The sequence below is a fragment of the Gasterosteus aculeatus genome, chromosome 8 (assembly GCF_964276395.1).
Source record: "Gasterosteus aculeatus chromosome 8, fGasAcu3.hap1.1, whole genome shotgun sequence".
In the NCBI taxonomy this organism is placed as follows: Eukaryota; Metazoa; Chordata; class Actinopteri; order Perciformes; family Gasterosteidae; genus Gasterosteus; species Gasterosteus aculeatus.
Genome location: NC_135695.1, coordinates 6,518,943 through 6,537,045, shown reverse-complemented (window position 1 = coordinate 6,537,045; position 18,103 = coordinate 6,518,943). Strand labels below are relative to the sequence as shown.

At 47.4% G+C, this 18,103-nt stretch overlaps 1 protein-coding gene across 1 annotated transcript in view; it reads left to right on the top strand.

The window, feature by feature from the left end:
- Positions 1 to 18,103, top strand: part of gmds (GDP-mannose 4,6-dehydratase) — a 118,644-nt gene that overhangs the window by 26,864 nt on the left and 73,677 nt on the right. The window contains exons 5-6 of the mRNA XM_040184300.2: positions 9,809 to 10,001; positions 11,022 to 11,126. Coding sequence (XP_040040234.1) covers positions 9,809 to 10,001; positions 11,022 to 11,126 — 298 coding nt within the window. The remainder of the gene's footprint in view (positions 1 to 9,808; positions 10,002 to 11,021; positions 11,127 to 18,103) is intronic.

Sequence of the window (18,103 nt, the reverse complement as noted above, 5' to 3'; positions counted from 1 at the left end):
TAAAATGATATGAACACACAACAACAATGAAATGCAGGTAATGGTGCAGTGATTAAATGTTAAAGGCTTCTTTGCTTGTATTCACAAAACATTTAGCAAAACGCAGTCGGCATCAACAGCGACTTGTACTGTGCACTTCAGTTCAGTTGACAGGAACCCCCCCCCCCGCTCATTCCTCCGCGTACCGTCCCCCGTACGGCCCGAGTGCAGCCCGCCGTCCAGCCCGCCGTCTGTCCGGAGCCACGTTAATAGAGACGAACGACACGGATTATATTCCCGACCCGGGCTGTGCAGCACGAACTCCCCCAGAGGACGCTGTCACGTCTCTTCCCAGAAAGGACCGCCTCCGGTGCCATCATCTCAAGATTGATGATTAGCATCAATGGGGATTTACCGGCCGTGTGTGTCTGTGTGTTTGTTTATGAGCGCTGGGTTACTTTTAGCCTCTGTGCGCTCCGTTAATATCTGTCGATGTTGCCTCTCACACATTCCACCAACCCCATTTACACACACACCCATACGGCTTGGTTTAGATGTTGTAGTAGGGCAACTTGTGATTATGATGTGAATTATCTGTGTGTGTGTGTGTGTGTGCGCACATACCTAGTGTCAGTGTTGTGATTTATCAATTGCTGTTAACTAAGCCAAATGCAGATCAGAGCGAACCCGTCTTCTGTCATTGGAAAATGCGAGCCTGAGCCTGATTTATATACTTACCATTTTAGCATAGAATACACATATATCAGTCTCAAGCTTATTTTTCTTCAACTATTTACTATCTATTTTGATATACTTTTCCTTTGCCCCTTTTTGTAGTTTTTTTTAATTTTTTATAAGAACGCTCTGGGACAAAGCTTGAGAAATAAGAAGGGGGTGGGTGTCATGAGGGAGGCCAGAGACTGGGGGGGGGGTGGTGGTGAAAGACGTGGAGGAAGGCGTAGAGATAAGAAAGTGCTAATGTCTCTAATCCGCTCCAGATGAAAGCCGGGTTGGGAAAGGATGGGAAAGGTCGGCCACTCCTACATCACACCATCCTCTATGACTCGGCCTCCCCGTGCTGTCCGACAAGCCATCGGCATAGTAATGAAAGAAAGCAGCAGACGCACACACTTATAGACGGACAGACGCGGTCACAAACAATGCACCCTACGTGATGAAACTGCTCGTTTTAGCAGCTTGCAGGGCAATGTGGCTCTGCAGGTTATTTTTGTCACTAATCTGAATTCTCTTCTGCCTGGACGTAGTTTGGCAATTGGAAGAGTTGCCGTATAGTGAGAGCCACAGTTTCTCCATGTAGTGTGAACTTTTTTGCTAAGAAATAGAAGCAGACTTCTTTAGTTAGTAATTTACCACAATTTTGAGGGGTTCAAATTTTTTTTTTTCAATACCATACAAATACAATCCGTTCAGCTGTCAATTTAAGTCATACCTATATATTTTAAATTACCGTAGAATGAAAAGGTCTTTGTGTCACAGCGACACCGTACTGGTCAGGCACATTTGCAGGTATACGAACTTGTGGAGGATTGTGCTGTCGTTTAAAGTTAAACTTGAGTTAAAAATAGTTTTGGTCAACATACAGAGTAGAAAGTAGTTCTTTCTCCGGCACAACAGAAACGCGTTTTGTCGTGATGTTGAATTCCAATGATGAGCCACAACCCACAATCCATCCACCTTCCTCTGGCCGCTGCCTCCATGCGCCACGGCGCTTACTTTTTTTATTTTTTTCAGGTCGGTCCGGTTTAGTATTTTTGTTTTAACCTCAGAGGCTCGCATCCATGACAACACACACCCTAGTGAACAACTCTCAGACACTTCCAGTGACTCTGCAAGACAAACGGGAAGGTATTTATAACTGAACCGGCACCATGTAAAAACACGGATCCTTTCTCCACGACACACATGCAGCTGCTCCTTTCCAGGGGGTCCTGGGTGGGCCGGGATGGGCTGGCTGGGCTTTGTGGCGGGGCAGCAGTACAGAGAAAGAAACGGGGGCGGGGTGGGGGGAGGTTGTGTATATCGGGCACAATGCTGGAGCAGAATCCGGGCTCCGTTTTGGTCGCATGGCGCTGTGACAGCTACCAGAGCTGCCAGAGTGTGTGCTGCTATGCGTTATTGTGGCTGACTGTGGTTTGTGTCTGTATTTATGAGAGTATGTTCTTGTTGTGGTGTATATACGCAAGTCTGTGTGTGTGTGTGTGTGTAACCAAAGAGATGTAGCACCTGCAGGGGCGGTGGTCACCAAACTTCGCTTCTATTTAAGGATCATGCAAGCAACGCCATGCAGGGCTGAGGAACGGTGTGTGCGCGTGAAAGGGTGCGTGTGTGGTGCGTCGGTGGCTTCCTCTGCTCACAAGGGCGGCATTCATCAAGTGGGTGGTGCAGGGTGGTTGGAGGGGTTGACAGGGGTGCTGCCAGATTTAAGTGGGGACTGTGGGAGAGCAAAGGAGGATGGAGAGGGACGGGTAAGAAGAAATGGGTGGAGAAGTATGTGGCAATTTGTCAAGTCTTACCTCCCACCACCCCCACCTCCTCTTAATCGGAGAGAGGGAAGGGGTGGGGGTTGCTGGGTGCCGATTACAGCCAAATGGAGCAGCTGGATTCGGGGTGGGGGGGTTGGGCAAGGTGAGCGAGGAAAGAAGGGGGGCTGCAGGAGTGAAGGGGGATCAGTTTGGTCCCGGCAGGGGGTCTCAGATGTGGGAGGTCCTTCATCACCTCTCCTCTGAGCGCTCCCTTTGAAGGCATCTGGTCCTGGTCAGCTGATAAAACGTGTGAGGGAAAACACCCAGAGAGGGAGGGAGGGAAGGAGATGTTATCTCTCATTTCGGGTGCTGGGGCTCTCTGGCGTTCAGCTGTCTCTCCTGGGCGTCGTAAAAAGGGTTTAGTTGTAGTTTTTAAGTGCTCATCGGGTCCACTCTTTTGTTACCTAACATGTTACAGGTCCATCAACATGTGAGAGCCGGAAAGGACTTAAACTTAAAGCATTTAAGAGGAAATTAGAATGAAATCAGGTGACTGATAGGAATAATAATACTTCTGGATGCCCAAAGTTGCTGGGCCAGTGTTTGAGGTCTTCTCAGAAACACATTTTGGGCCGAGCAGCAAAGCTAATGCTACCACACAGGAAGAAGTCCTCTCCACTTTGACCAAACACCCTAACGGGGTTAACCTGCTACGAGGATTGAGAGGCTTCTCTGGACCTTTTGATACATTTTGGTGCCATTTCAACTATTTAGGTTTTGGACGCCTTGTTTTTGGTGCCTAGAGAGTTAAAGAGCCACTTGGCGGGCTACATCAGTGCCATGGGGAGACGTCCATGCAGAGAGACAGAAGGAGGGATAGAAAGCGTAGAAGGCTTAGTGCCGGGAGGCAGACGGGGACTTTCCAGACTTGACTGCATAAATCCTCGGTTTGACAGCCAATCAGCAACCCTCGGTCTACCTGCCCTGACTTAGGCCGCCGCGCCATGTATTCCCCCACACGTGCACTCCTCACACTCCCTCCCTCCCCCCGTCGGCCCCCCCTCACATTCACCTGATGTGTTTGACTTGTATTTGTTGATTGCCATAGCTGCAACAGTCTCACCACGAACCGAGCAGAAGACGCCTGTAATTAGAAACAAAAACACAGATCAAGATATGATCGTGATGATGAGTGAGCATCTGCTCGGGGGAGAGGGGGGGGTGGGGGTTATTGGGTGGATGCTTGTCATCCCACGTACGGGTAGATCCCTCATTTAGAGAATGAATGTCGACCTAGAATTTGTCTTCACGTCTATTTCGTTAATGCTATCTTTTAAGCTCTCGGGTGAAGATTTTAGTTTTGGGCCTCTCATTCTGTGTGTCTTTGTCTTCAACTGCGAATAGACACAATACAAGAAACACTGGAGTAAAAAAAGCATACTGGTGCATTTATTTCCTATGTATAAATAGTGGCTGCTCAGTAACACACCAGTTAATATTTTTATTCTCTCATAGAAAAGTTCAGCTGTAATGTGTAGAGGATGCACACGTCTTGTCACTTCTTCCTCATCTGAGGACTATTTGTAAAAACAATAAAACCCAGGGGTGAAACAACTTCTATTTCAAGTGTTTTGGGGAAAATTCTCCGGCTCGTTTCCACTACTGGAACTTTCCAAGTGCTTTGAGAACCAATTTAAGGTATACAGGAACGTCACTTGTGCTTTTAGGTGGATGTTTTTTTAGGGGGGAGCTTTTCCCTTTTCCGATGTGAGGCTCCATGAACCGTGGATGTCAAATGTCGTGTAGATCGTAAAGCCCTCTGAGGCTAATTTTTATTTCTGGCCCATACAAATAAATTCAATTTAGCGAGGGATCAAATGTCCAAAAAAACTAATTCACTGATGGCGCGGGAACCATTCATATCTCTAAATGCAAAGTAAAGCCTCCGGCTGCTCCAGCGTATCGCAGCGTCATATAAAAATACACTAGTTGTTTAGCACACTCTCCTAATAACATTGGGAATCCATCAGGCCTCCTTTCCACTTAATTTTTGCCTGATCTTCCTTACTGTGACTTAGTCTACCTGCTTAAGATTGTTCATTTCGTGGCACAACGTAAAGCTTGAGGTCTGCAGACAATGCAATGAATTCCATGCACACCCTTTGTGACCATGCAGACATGGAAAGTACACTATGAGCATTTGAATGGGGGATCAACGTCCTCCAAATGGAAAAAAGTATTTTTACGGTGCTCATTACTGCTTTCGTTCTTACTTAGTCTCAACTCTCATCTTTTTTTATTTTTGGTCTTTGTATAAAAAGACAGGCATCTTTTTCATTACAGCGGTTTCCTGTCAACTGCTATCCTTCATCGACTCCACTATGAAGCAGGTGTTGTAAACCATGTAAGCCTGTTGAGCTACTCTGGGTATTCACGTTAAAGCGACGCTCTGCTGATAAACTCGCTCTTTGGATTTCCTTCAGGTGCGCTCTGTAATTAACGCTCCTCGGAGGCCCGCGTTGTTTCCGCTCGTCACCGCGTCTATATTTAAACTTGCGAAGGAATTCTTGGCAAGTTGCCTGTGTGCGTATGTGATGCATCTTCCAAACGGCATCATTTCAGCAATTCCGACGAGCTCGCGATGTCTTGAATCAGTGGCTCAGATGGTCACACCTGTAGCTTTACGCATGTCGAGAAGTTCTATTGTTGCTGGGATCCTTTTAAAAAAGTTCTGTTCTCTACGAGGAAAACACTCCAAAGGTTACGTTCTCTACGAGGAGAATCCTCAAAAGGCCAATGCAGGTTCCAGCTGCATGATGCAATGTCGTACCTCAACGCGCGTCACTCTGCTGTCAGTCGTACAGTGTCTGTTTTCAGGGAAAGGCCAATTGGCACACTGAAAGGAAAAATATGGCGCTTTGTTTTTCTCAGCAGGTGTGTTTGCGTGTTTGTGCGCAGATGACCTCTGTGCCAAAATTCCAACACGACAGGACTGGAGGTGGAGAGATTCCCACGCACGTTGCATCACAACGCATGGCGGTGGAGACGCAGCGCTGTTTGGGCAGTGGGCTGTACAATTAAATCACAAAGAGACGTTACAGAGCGTAACCGTCATGGGGCTGATTTTAGTAGACCGACATTTTCCTGCGTGTGTCTGCGCCCATCTTGGTTCAGGGTCTGACTCGGTTCAAAGTGATATGGTTGCAGAGTGTATCTAACAGACGGACGTGCAGAGACTTTTATTCCCTTTGCGTCTTTCCCCTGCATCTGCAACAGGAACACACACAAATTCAGCGATATTAACAAAAAAAATCAATGAAATGATTGAAATTCTAAAAATAATTACATTTTTAATTACAGATCAGTAGAGGAATATTTATTTATTTTGAATTAGTTTATTGCATTTCATGGGCGGCGTGCCAGGCAAGGATCAAACCACAGAGGACGGTGGTCTGGTGCTCTGAGGCTACTAACCAATAACTAGCAGCCTCTGCAGCCTACGACTGTGACCTCGTAGCCCTGTAGTCAGGAACTATCCGGACCCCGGCTCAGCACCACAAACACACGCTGCCAACAACCCGCGGCACTTAGCGGCTCGGGGGGGGAAGTGGGGTCTCCGTAACATCTACAGTGCAGACGAGTGACGCTGTAGTCGAGCTGATGATAGCGATGTTGCTGAACTGTCGTCTCTCTCTCTGAGGGAAGCCAGCCTGTTTTTCTTTGCCGTGTTAACACACGACTGCTCTAATTTCAGTTGGCTGAAATGCGATGAGTAAAGGTCTAATTGACTGCGGTTTTCCCCGACGAACCCCCTTGCTTGCATGCGCACGCTCTCTCTCGCTCAGCCGTCTCTCTCCCCCGGTTTTCTTCCCCTCCATACCCGCCGCTCTTTTCTCTCTTGTCGTCTCCACCTCCAGGGCGTCGTTGTGATTTATTAGCTCGGTGGGCAAGAACCTGCAGGCTCCATAAGAGAAAGTGACCCTGACTAAGGGGTCTTTCCCCTGTTCTCTTGGATCTGAGACGGTTTACCACACGGGTCAGAGTACGGACCAGAGAGCTGTGGAGATCTTTGGGTTCTAATTGGAAAACAAATCCCAATATATATATATATATATAATTTGATTTATAGCTAAATATGATTTACAAGCAGGTTTTTATATTTTGAGACATAGACAAAAAAAACTTGTTCATACAATTTTTGTTTTATTAAAAACAGACAATATTGTAGTGTATAAAGATAATACTAAGATGATCAACAAAAACAGTAGTGTATAAAGATAATACTAAGATGATCAACAAAAACATTCTTTACTCAATCAATAATAAAGATGGAAATCCCCTCCAAAATGTTGCTTCTGTGCTCTCGACTGATTGACTTGCTCATTTCTTTTTCTGAATGCACAATAGAGCTCTCAATCCCTTCACTGAGTGGAAGCCATGCAGGTATGCAGAGAGGCCACGGCTGAATAAATGTCTCTTATATTTATACATCTGTCAAGTCGCACACCAACACTCTGACGTGTGTGAGAACACACACACATCCACGCAGTCACATTCCCCACTCCCAAGCATGCATTTCAACAGGCCGTGTGTGAGCAGGAAAGAAATGAAACCACTCAATGCAGCACGTATATCCTGGACATCTAGAACCCTTTTAAACAGATTGCTTTTTTTCACTGGGTCGGCGGCGGACCCCCAATGCTGACAGAGCCTGGCTGCTTTCCAAAAACAGAACAATATCTGCCAGGTCGACCGAGGGGCCCAGCAGTCCACACACACACAGCGGTGCACACAAGCGTCTGGCCTTTAAACCGTCAGCGCTTAGGCCCTGCCTTACATAATGGCAGAGAATGGAGGCATTAAGGCAATTTGTTTGATTTAAGTTGTCAAGGCATCCTCGACCCTGGCCCTCTCAGCTGGTTTTGATACGTGTGTGTGTGTGTGTGTGTGTGTGTGTGTGTGTGTGTGTGTGTGTGTGTGTGTGTGTGTGTGTGTGTGTGTGTGTGTGTGTGTGTGTGGAGGGACTCGCACACAGACAGCAGGATGGGGACAGGGTGTCTGTCAGGAAGGTGCTATAGTAGCATAAAATAAGGTTTATGAGGTCCAGCGAGAGAGAGCAGTGACGAAGCAGGAGGAGCAACGTGTGAGGAAGGAAGGGGTGGGGGGGGGGAGGTGGGTGGATGGTGGGGGACCTGATGGAGCTAGGATTACATTATGTCTGCTGGAGAGCGAGTGGGACTTGTGTGTGTGATTGTCCCCTCACTTGCCATGAAAGCAGGTATCGTCTGTCTCAGGTTCAGGCTTCGCCAGCAACATTAAAGTATAAATAGCAACATTTTGATAGAAAGAAAAACAACAGTAAATAATCTGCAAGATTAGAAAGGTGTCTTGTGTGTAAACTTCTGCAGCTTGACACACACAAAAGTGTAGCCGCCCTGGTAGTTTTGACGTTTTGAATAAGCGTCAAAACAAATGTAAATCGTAAGGCACATGAAGCATGAGACGGTCCACAGATTAATACAAGATACACTATTCGTCACGTTTTCTATCTTCCCACGGTTATGTCTTCTGCAAAGATTTAATGACAAATATTTAGTAAAGCGATACATTGAGGTTTTTTGTCCTTCATCACAATATATATAAATACATTTCCTGAGTGCAGTACTTAAAATTGGAGAGATCCTTTTTGTTAAAGATTTCAAGATTAAAAAAACTAAATCGAATCATGTCTAGATTATGATAAAATAACTGGATGCACGTTCATTCACTTTTTGGTTGGTTGTGACCTATATTTGCTAGTCAAGAATTCCTTCCTGAAGAATTGTGACTTAAATTTAGCAATTTAATTTAGCTTATTTAATTTATGTTTATATTTCTGTATCTTGGAGAAGCTGCAAATGAAGCGCTATGACATTTCCAGGCCGCTTGTCAACTTCCCCGCAGTAAACACTAGTTTACCCTTTGTCACTTTTTGAAGTTTTAGTTTTTCAGATCTGTATTCCACCGCACAGGTGGTTCCCTTGACTGTGGCCACCTCTTGTGTTTGCTGTGAAAAATGTCATCATGTGACCTACAGTATATGATAGCCTATAAAGTGTCTCCTCACTTTCATTTGTAAATGATGTAAATAAAAAGGCCAGAATGCAAAGTGAGTGGAGCGTCAGCGGTAATTACACCGAGCTGTTGAGTGTAATTGAACTTGATCAAACCTGCTCACTGTATGTGTATGTGTGTGTGTGTGTGTGTGTGTACTTTGCGTGGAATAGAGGTCCAGTGTTCTTCGGCCCCGGCCTTAAATAAGGGGTCTTTATCTGGCTGAGTGTGCAGCGCCGACATGTAAGCACTAAAGGGCCAAAGTGTTTCCTCCATACAGACGCGGCTCATGCCGCCGGCTCCAGGTGTGGTGACCACTAACCCGCCCGGCTTCTAACCGTCACGCCTGATCTGGAGCCCGAGGCCGGCCTGGCGCTCGCACAAGCACACACAGTCCGAGCGCACGCCATCTGCCGCGCACGCAATCGTGCACACGCACATCCATTTCTAATTTAGAGTGAGTTTGCCTCCCAAGTGTTCATTAAGTTCCCCCCCCCTTCCCTTTGGCCATCGGCAGTGGAAAGCGGGCATGGTGGGAGTTTGGGGATTTGGTTTTTCTGATGGACGGAAACGGCACGTTCTCCGGTCAGGTTCCACGTCATTGTCGGCCACTTGTCTGCTAAGCTACGTAGTTCTGATGCGGCGGGAGGTTCATGTTGGTGATGTCAGTCAGCAGAGTGCCGAGTCATGCAGACGCCATAAACCAACCAGGTTCAAAGTATTACTTTATCAACAAGGTTGAAAATTAGTTATGCTAACTGTTACTGACACGATCTACGTTTCTCAGTCACGATCGTTATTTTCGGCCGAAGGATTGGTCGCTATTTAAATATTGTCCGCTGCAAAGAATTGTGGGACTTATCTCCTTTGGTAAAGAATGGTCTAGTGGTTCCTGTGCTAAAGGGGGGAAGCACTGAAGCTCCTTTCCTAAGTATTATTCAAACAGCTCTTATCACATCCACTTACACTTCCAGGTCATTTCACTCAGTCAGGAACCTTCCAAAGCAAATTCGACAATTTGAATGCAGCCCAACTCAAATTCAATTTTTAAGCAGTCTTAAATCCAGTCAAGGTAAAGTCTCAAGTCCTCTTTTTTTATTACGTTACCAACGGTACCGAAAGTCCATTTTTTTTTTCATCCCACCTTTTTTTAATCTAGCCTGTAAATTCACAACAGAATCGTTAGTAAGTAGAGGACCTTTTCCTACCATGGTTGTTTAGTAATTCCATTTCCCTCTCTCCCTCTCCATCAGATCTCCTTCGAGTTGGCCGAGTACACCGCCAACGTGGACGGCGTGGGCACACTTCGTCTCCTGGACGCCGTGAAGACGTGCGGTTTGACCAACACCGTGAAGTTCTACCAGGCCTCCACCAGTGAGCTTTACGGCAAAGTCCATGAGATCCCTCAGACGGAGACCACGCCCTTCTACCCTCGCTCCCCTTACGGTAATGCAGGCATACGCGACGTACTGTAGATCCATGTGGAAACAGACACACACTGATTACCTAACATCTTCTACCCTGCACCATTCATCAAACCATTGCCTATGGCCATGTGAGGGCATACAAACACACATTGCTTGATACCTCGCGGCACTTTTTCCCTTGTGTTTTTGAGTGAGTGAAATAAGGCGGGGGGGCAGCATTTGAGCTCTGCACACACCCCGGGGCCAAAGCGTCTGACTGAAGACTGGAGTGGCTCTCACTTTAACAAAGACACCTTTATATCCATTGCACTCAGCACTCCCTTTAAGCGCGCGCACACACACAGGCAGGCTGTACACGTGTGTGCTGGGTCAGGTTTCATATTCTCTGTTGTCTCAATGCTCTCCTCACTGACACTTTCCCCATCTGTCAGCACTCAATCTGAGGCTGCATGGGAGGCACATACCATCCCGAGGAGGGCTGCTACTCCATTAATTAGACCCGGGACAGGGGGGGGGAGGCGGAGGGGTTGCCATGACGGCCTCCCTTCACCTCCTGTGTACATCCTGACCTACTGCTTAATCAACGGGCACCTCCCTTTGCCTGCTCTGGTATTCCCCTCATCACAGGAGGAGGAGGAGGAGGAACATAGTGGGGGGGGAACGTTTTGTACGAGCCTGCTTTTGGTCAGTCAGCAGGAGTCTGCGGTTCACGTTCCCGACGTTGAAACTTGAGCTGGTGTACCGCTGTGTTCTACTGTCACATGTGATGTAGTTGCAATCTTCCCCTCTCTGCAGCCCCGGGAAGAGAGGATCAGTGTTTCTCTCTGTGCTGATGTTGTCACTCTGTATCACTGAACCCCCACTATACAATAACCCCACTAACCTTCCCACTACTGTGAAAGTTTCATTGACAATTCAATGATCCAAAAGTCACCTGACTGTAAAGTTGTGCGTATTGTCGCACAGAGAAGTGACTGGATTTGTTTTTGTGTGCTAAAACTCGTTTCCCTCACCCTATTTCCACCACGTCTCCACGCAGGTGCTGCAAAGCTCTACGCCTACTGGATCGTGGTGAACTTTCGAGAGGCCTACAACATGTTTGCTGTCAACGGGATCCTCTTCAACCACGAGAGCCCGAGGAGAGGTGAGCTCGCAGCACGACACGCATGCTGCTGGTCAGTGCACCAACAAAGCACCATGGTTTTCTGTCCTAAAACGTGGAAACAAGGAATTTCTTTGAGGAGCATCTGATAGTGATAGAGGAGAAAAGTATGCGCTGCTCAAAGAGCCTTATTGAAGGTCACATAAGGGCTAGCAATTTTTGGGGGTATTGAAGAGTTTCTGTGTGCCATCTGTTCTTCATAATCATCAGGCACGAGTTTTAGAATACCTACTTTATTCAGACAACATTGTGTACCGAATTGAACTTCAATGGAATGTTTCCACAAAGTTCAATAAAAGAATTCCCATTTTTTTTCAGTCAAAAATCTGCCAATAGGTGTATTCACGTGGCCTATTGATGAACTATTTTGGTAGTGAAAAAAATGACATCACTTGTCCGCAGCTACGGCCTGAATCGGCAGTAAAGCCATGAAGCAGAAGGTAAACCATTGTTGAGTTCTGTACAAGTTCTCAATTACACGCTCCATATGAAGCCATATTCATTTATTGGCGGAGCCAGGTCCCTCATAACTACTTGACACGCACTCACACACACATTCTGACACACAGTAAGTCGGTTGTGGTCACGTTTTTAATATGTACCCAGAGCCCCGAGGGTCGCAGGCGCTGGTTTAACCCGATTTACACGCCACCGCGACCCCAAATGAATACCACATGACTGCAGCCACTGCACCAATCCCAGGTCAGCCGCTCAGGTGTTTATGATTTATCCCCTAATGAAGGCCCTGGCCACGAACCCCAGCCAAGGTCAGGGGTCAACCTGTAAACCCTAATGGGTTCCTACAGATAGATAGGTGTGGGAACTGGTGCAGTTTACAGATGGTGCAGTCGCCATCGAGGTCTTGTAAGGGACAATTAGTCAGTCTGGGAATGACGTGTGAAGCGGTAGACGGGTTGGAGGAGCCAAAGAGATAAGTAGTGCCAATCAACCGGGAAATCATTTAAAACAATCTTTTTGGGGTAATCATCTTTTCTCATTTTCTAGATTTTTAGAGTTTTTGATCATGAACGTAATTAGTCGCAGCTCGAGAGATAACCAAACTGAAGCAATGAAACCAGAGATGCGTGCGTCCTAAGCCACACAAACACACAATGACCTTATAAGGGCAAAGCTCCCTGCTCCCTCTGTGACACTCCCTCAGCCTTTTGGTCCTTTCAGCTCTTTTTCATCTCCCTCTCCGACTCTATCTTCTTTCCCCCATTCCTTTCTGCTCCTTTTCCGCCCTCTCCCCCGCCTCATTTCACGTCTTCCTCCCGCTTTCTCCGCAGTCAGCATTACTGCATCGGGCCGTCTGGTTCGCTCCTGCCACTTTTATGCCCAGAGTAACGGCCGTCGCCGCTCATAAAGTAGGAGCGCTGTGATGTGGCCAGATGTCCCACTGCTGCCTCGCTCAACCCAGTGTGGCGCTTGTGTTGGCTGGATTGGCCAGTGTTTACCGGGCCCCCCCCCCCCCCCCGGCCCGGCGAGACGCTGCCGCGCTGAGGGGGGGGGGGGCGTTCGGCCACGCTACCGTCACACATACACACAGGGGGACTTTGGAGGGGAGGAGTCATTGGTAGGGTGTGAGGTTGTGTTGCACAGCGTGCGATGCTGTACTGTATAGAGCACAGCTGGAAGCTGGAATCTCGAGGACTGGTTCAAGCTGTTGAGTATTTCCTATCCTCACACCAGAAAGTGTGAAAACTGATACTGAAATTCAACTTAAATATCTTTTTGGAACAAGTATACGAATTTAGCCTTTATAAAAATGGCTACCAAGATAAAGACAAACTTGCACCACAACAGAAACTCCCACAGTTAAAACTGAACCAAAATTATATATCAACTTGCATATCAAAACAAAAAAGTCTTGTCATTGGTTTGGTGTGAAATGTTACCAGATCACACATCACTTAAAAAGCTAGTGACACAAATTGCATTGAAATTGCACAGCGAGCGATGAAGGGTTATTCATTACCTGTGTGCTGACCGTCCTCATACTTACCACTCGTACCTCTGAATAATTAGTCACTGAGGGGGTCAGTCCATGAGGTCTGTGGCCCTGACATCACCATTCTCTCGCCTCCGCTACCACACACAGGAAAAGCGGTGACATCATTGGCCCAGTGTGCCATTGGCTGTGTGTGTCTGTGTTTGAGAAGCAAATATAGAGGATTGCCTTCATGGGGTAGTTTTTATTTTTGCTCCTAAGGCCTTAGTCACCTTACCAAGTGACACAGCGGGCCAATCATCACGGCGGCGTGGTGTGATGTGTCACATGATGATCCGGTGACTGCCGGGAAAGGCTGCAGACGGAGGAGGGAAGCTTTACACCAATTTCCCTCTCAGACTTTCTGTCCCTCTGTAGAATTCAACAAGGAGCTCCGTCTCTCACAGCGCCCACGATGACTTAATCCCAGAAGGAATGCACTTCTGGTTTCTCTTACAGTTCTCATAAACACCTGAGCGTTCCACCAATAAACATCCGACCTCCAGTGTTCTGCAGCGAAGGGTCGAAAGCGGACGGTCAGGGAGAAAAAATGTCCCGTTGGAAATCCAGCATGAAGCCAAGCAAACAGGAGCCTGCATCTGCCAGCCAGTTCACACCGCGGCGAGCTCCTTTCTGGTTAGCTTAGTTGTTAGCCATAATAAATAACCCTCACATTGACTCTGAAGAGGGGGATTAGCGTTAGCAGGGGCGCGAAATAGACTCCATATTGCTTTGACATACGAGACAGTGAATTGCGCCAGTTTCTTGGCAGGAGTGATCAGCAGCAAAGCCTATGCAAATAACCAGATCATGTGTTTATATGGTCATCGCTATCAGCACGCACCTTAACGTCCCCAAAAATCCAATTCTGTCAAAAAATGCACCAAGTAGAATTTATAGCTATTAGCAGTGTGTTGATCCAAGTCTGGGTAGTAAATCAGAACAGTAATCGGTTTCGTGCGCGTATCCACCGGTGCTGCTACTGACCAGCTCCGGTTGTAGGCTAATCCCCTGGTTTATTTGGGGAATTCCCATCCGTCTCTCCACCCGGAGAGCTCTGTGGTTCACGCTTGGCAGTATAGAATAATATACTGTTATGTTAGGAGAGACGTCCAGTTCGCGCTGGGGAAGTAAGAATAGCACTGCCAAAATCAATGCTGCCCGGCAAATATACTCGTACACATACAGCCGCTAAGCCGCTACATGCCTCGGCTTCGTCTTTCTGCTTTTGTTGAGGTGGAGCCCAAAAGGTCAGATCGCATGATAGATGTGCAAGTGGATATGTTTTCCATTCATTGGAGTGGTTATTTTCTAAGGAAATCTTCAAATGGGAATGACTCGGTCAAGGAGCATCAAGGGTATTCGGCGCGGTCTCGTACGAAAGGAACCCGGCACGGAGCGGACACATTTTGCGTTTTTTTTCCTCCCTTTCGCTTAGTCGGGTGTTGATGAGAAGAGGCTGAGTGAGTGCAGTCCAAACAACAGCTGAACTGTGGCGAGGTGAAGAGCCGAGTCTTGACACCTCCAAGCAGAGCCGACGACAGAGTTCTCTCCGTGCTTTCCGCGTGTCACGTGGCCAAAATAAGGCGCTTCCCTGCATCTGTTTCAAACCCGTCGCGCAGTTGTTTACGCTCTTACTTTTGCTCATCCCCATTGACGCACTCCAATCGGTGTTTGTTGTCCCAGATCACCATGGCATCTAAGAAACGTATCGACTAAGTGCTCGCTTTGAGCCGCGCTAATCACACACCCATGAGTTCATGACTCCCCGCGGGCTGTCTCAACCTTTGCCAATACCTCTTGTTGGGCAATAGAAACCCAAAAATATCGCTATACAATCTGATTTCGTCACACTGCAGGCTGCTGAGGATTACGTCTGTGTTTTGTCGATACTGGGGTGAAGTACTGTGTCATTTGCTCTCGCTTCGGCGATGCGGAGGTGGTGCCGTCAGTGTTCGACATGAATCATCTACTCCCCTCTTTCCTCACACCTTTGCACACCCTGTGCCATCCATCAGTTTTTTTTTGTTGCATCACAACCCAATAAATAAAATTTTAAAAATCTCAAACGTGACGGGCTTTGTGTTTGCAATCCTCCTCACGCTGCATTTCTTCCCATCTTCACGCTCCCTGATGGTTGAGGCAGCTCAGAGGGCAGCGTTCTGTCAGGTGTGGATAGACGCTGTGCTGGCGAGCTCACAGCGTGACCTCTTGGATGCAACGCAAGTACTCTCCCTCCGTCGAGCCTCCAGAGATCAGTCAGAAAGTGAATTGTGCAACAACGGAGATGGCAGACACCGACAGGTCTTTGGCGCGGGTGGAATTTGGCCAATCGCAAGTGAAGATTCATCCTGCAGAATCATTTTGTCCGTAACACCGTATGGATAAAGGAGACGTGTGTACAAGCATTTTTGATGTAAACAGGGCGAAACGGTTGACCTACAAGCTAAAATGTGTATGGGGATGAGATAGAAATTAGGGTTTCATTTTTTACTTCTAGTCTACCACAAAGGCTTTTCGCTCCCCTGGGCCATTGGTTCAAAGACAGACAGGGATTATGGGATTTGCAGTTCTGATTTGAATTCCAAAACAGGTGTCTAAACCTTGTGAAGTCTGTGGCAATCACGAGCAGGTCTTGGCGTGGCCGGTTCAGACAAGCCCCTGACAGAAATGACTCAACTGGGAAGAAACTGGAAAGAAGCAGGAATGAGTCTGTGTTTGACTTTTTTTATGAAAAGCAGGCAATCCATGGTCCTATTTTTGGAATGTGGCTTATTAACGGAGTCTCTGTTACCATTCCACATTTTTATTAAGAAAAAGGGAGAACTTTGTTACATCCTGCAAATCACCTTGGAGCAGATTTATGTGGTAATGAAAAACATGCCCAGGTCTAAAACTAGAACAGGAGACTTGGCTTGGGAAGGAAGTAGATGTTTTACCTGTGCAAATATAACATTAAAGATCAACTTGATAAATGTTTGACATGATTCAAGACTTGAATAAACTCCCATCTTTTTAGTTTTTTCAGAGCGTGATGTGCCGTTCGGCTGAGCCACGACTACACATCATGTCTGCAAAATGAATGTTAGTGAATGTTAGAGTGATTTCAATGAATCCCAATTAGCGAACGCACATAAACACACTCACAGACGTGTATTACGTGCGTACAGAAACTGCTTGGCCGTCACATAGTTTGAAGGCAGACTTCATAAGTCACCTTAGCAGCATGCTCCTAACAACAGAATCTGTAGAGTAACCAAGGCCGGTCGAGCCAAAACCCCCTCGAACCCACAGTCCCCTCCCCGAACTCCCCCACACTGCGGGCCCCCAACTGACAGCTCCCGTCCCCATCCTGTCTGGGCCCACATGGGCCCGGCTTTGGATGGGAGACATCTCCTCCTCCTCCTCCCCCTCCTCCTCCTTTCCTCTCGCCACATTTCAGCCCAGCTGTGCCAACGAACCCCGCGTGTTACGTTTTTCCTGTCGCTCCTCTGGCCAAAAAATGAGAGGGAGTGATGGAAAGTTAAAAAAAGAGAGAAACGGTTGAGTGGGAATGAGAGAGCGAGAGAGAGATTGAATGTCCACCTCTGGCTCGGGTTTTGCTGTCTGCTCAGTTTTCAGGGCCCGTGGTTTTATTAGACTTTCCGCCGGGCCGCGGGCGAGGTTAAACGGCCACTGATGCCCCGTTTGCGTTCGAAACCTCCCGTTAGTTCCCCGCTCCCCCCCCTGCCTGCCTCCGCCCCCCCTTCTCCTGGCTCGCCTGCGGTGCCGGTGCCAGTAAAGGAAACACATTAACACCCGGGCCAGTAACAGAGAAGGCTTTGTGCACAGCCAGGCAGGCCGGTCCATTAGGCCCTCGCTCTGCTCCACACCGCACCAATTAGAGCAGGCAGGGAGCAGAGCCACCCCAAACATAGGTGTGAGCTTTACAAGGAGACTACAGGTGTGCCCGGGGGGGGAATAATGGACTTTATTACTCATTGGGTGTACTGTGCTACACTGTATCCCTCTGCCACCTTTTTAAGAGGGAACTCGGGCCTGCAGAGTTTTGATGACCTGTGTTTAACCTGCAAACCTGTTTCTCTTTAATTTAGGATGAAATCAAGCCTGCGCGTTCCGATTCGCTATTGTTACCAATCTGAGCTCACGTTACGCTCCTCGGCCCTCGGGGTCGTAATATACGGTATAAGAAAGTGGACGCAGAAAAATTCAGCCTGCATGGAACTCATTCAACGTTAGCCTTTATAAAGCTATTCTTTTTTTTTATTGATAAAGAATAAATAAATAATGCGGTCCATTTTCATTGCTAAACCTTTAGTCCCCAACAAGTATGAATATACAAAGTCACCATCCTTTATTTCAGCTCCATAGCACCCATTCTTTTTAACCTACACGCCCGGAGATTGTAGCACAGGTGCTTTGTTAAAAAGCCAAAGACAAGATGAAACTGGGTAACAATGGGTTGTTTTTACGTAAAAACGTCCTCCAAATACAACTTTCAGCTGGTTCGTAGTAATTCTCCATGAGTCTGCGGAGTTCCCCTGAAAAGTGGTTCTCCATTAGGCATCTGTCCATTGTCTAATTGCCTCATCATTTGCACACCTGATTTAGAAGGTCAGAATGTTCATGTGCGTATGTTAAATAAATATCCCTCCCAGGGTGATGAGCAAAACTGACAATCATGCACGCGTCAGGGGCACGTGAATAATTGATGCTTAACATTTTGACTAGTCAGGGGGAGCAGCGGTATCTGCCAGAACAGATGACCTGCCAGCACTGAGAATGGCCCCCGGGGGCCAGATGAGATGATCACGCAAAAACATCAAGGTCGGATATTGCAGGGGGTTTCCATCCACGCTGTATAAGCACATGCTATTTTGTCCCAGAACTTGGATAACTAGCAGGGTCTAGACGTTGGATTTCTGTTTAGATTTGCAACCCAGCGGAAGACTGAGGACCGGCTGGCGCT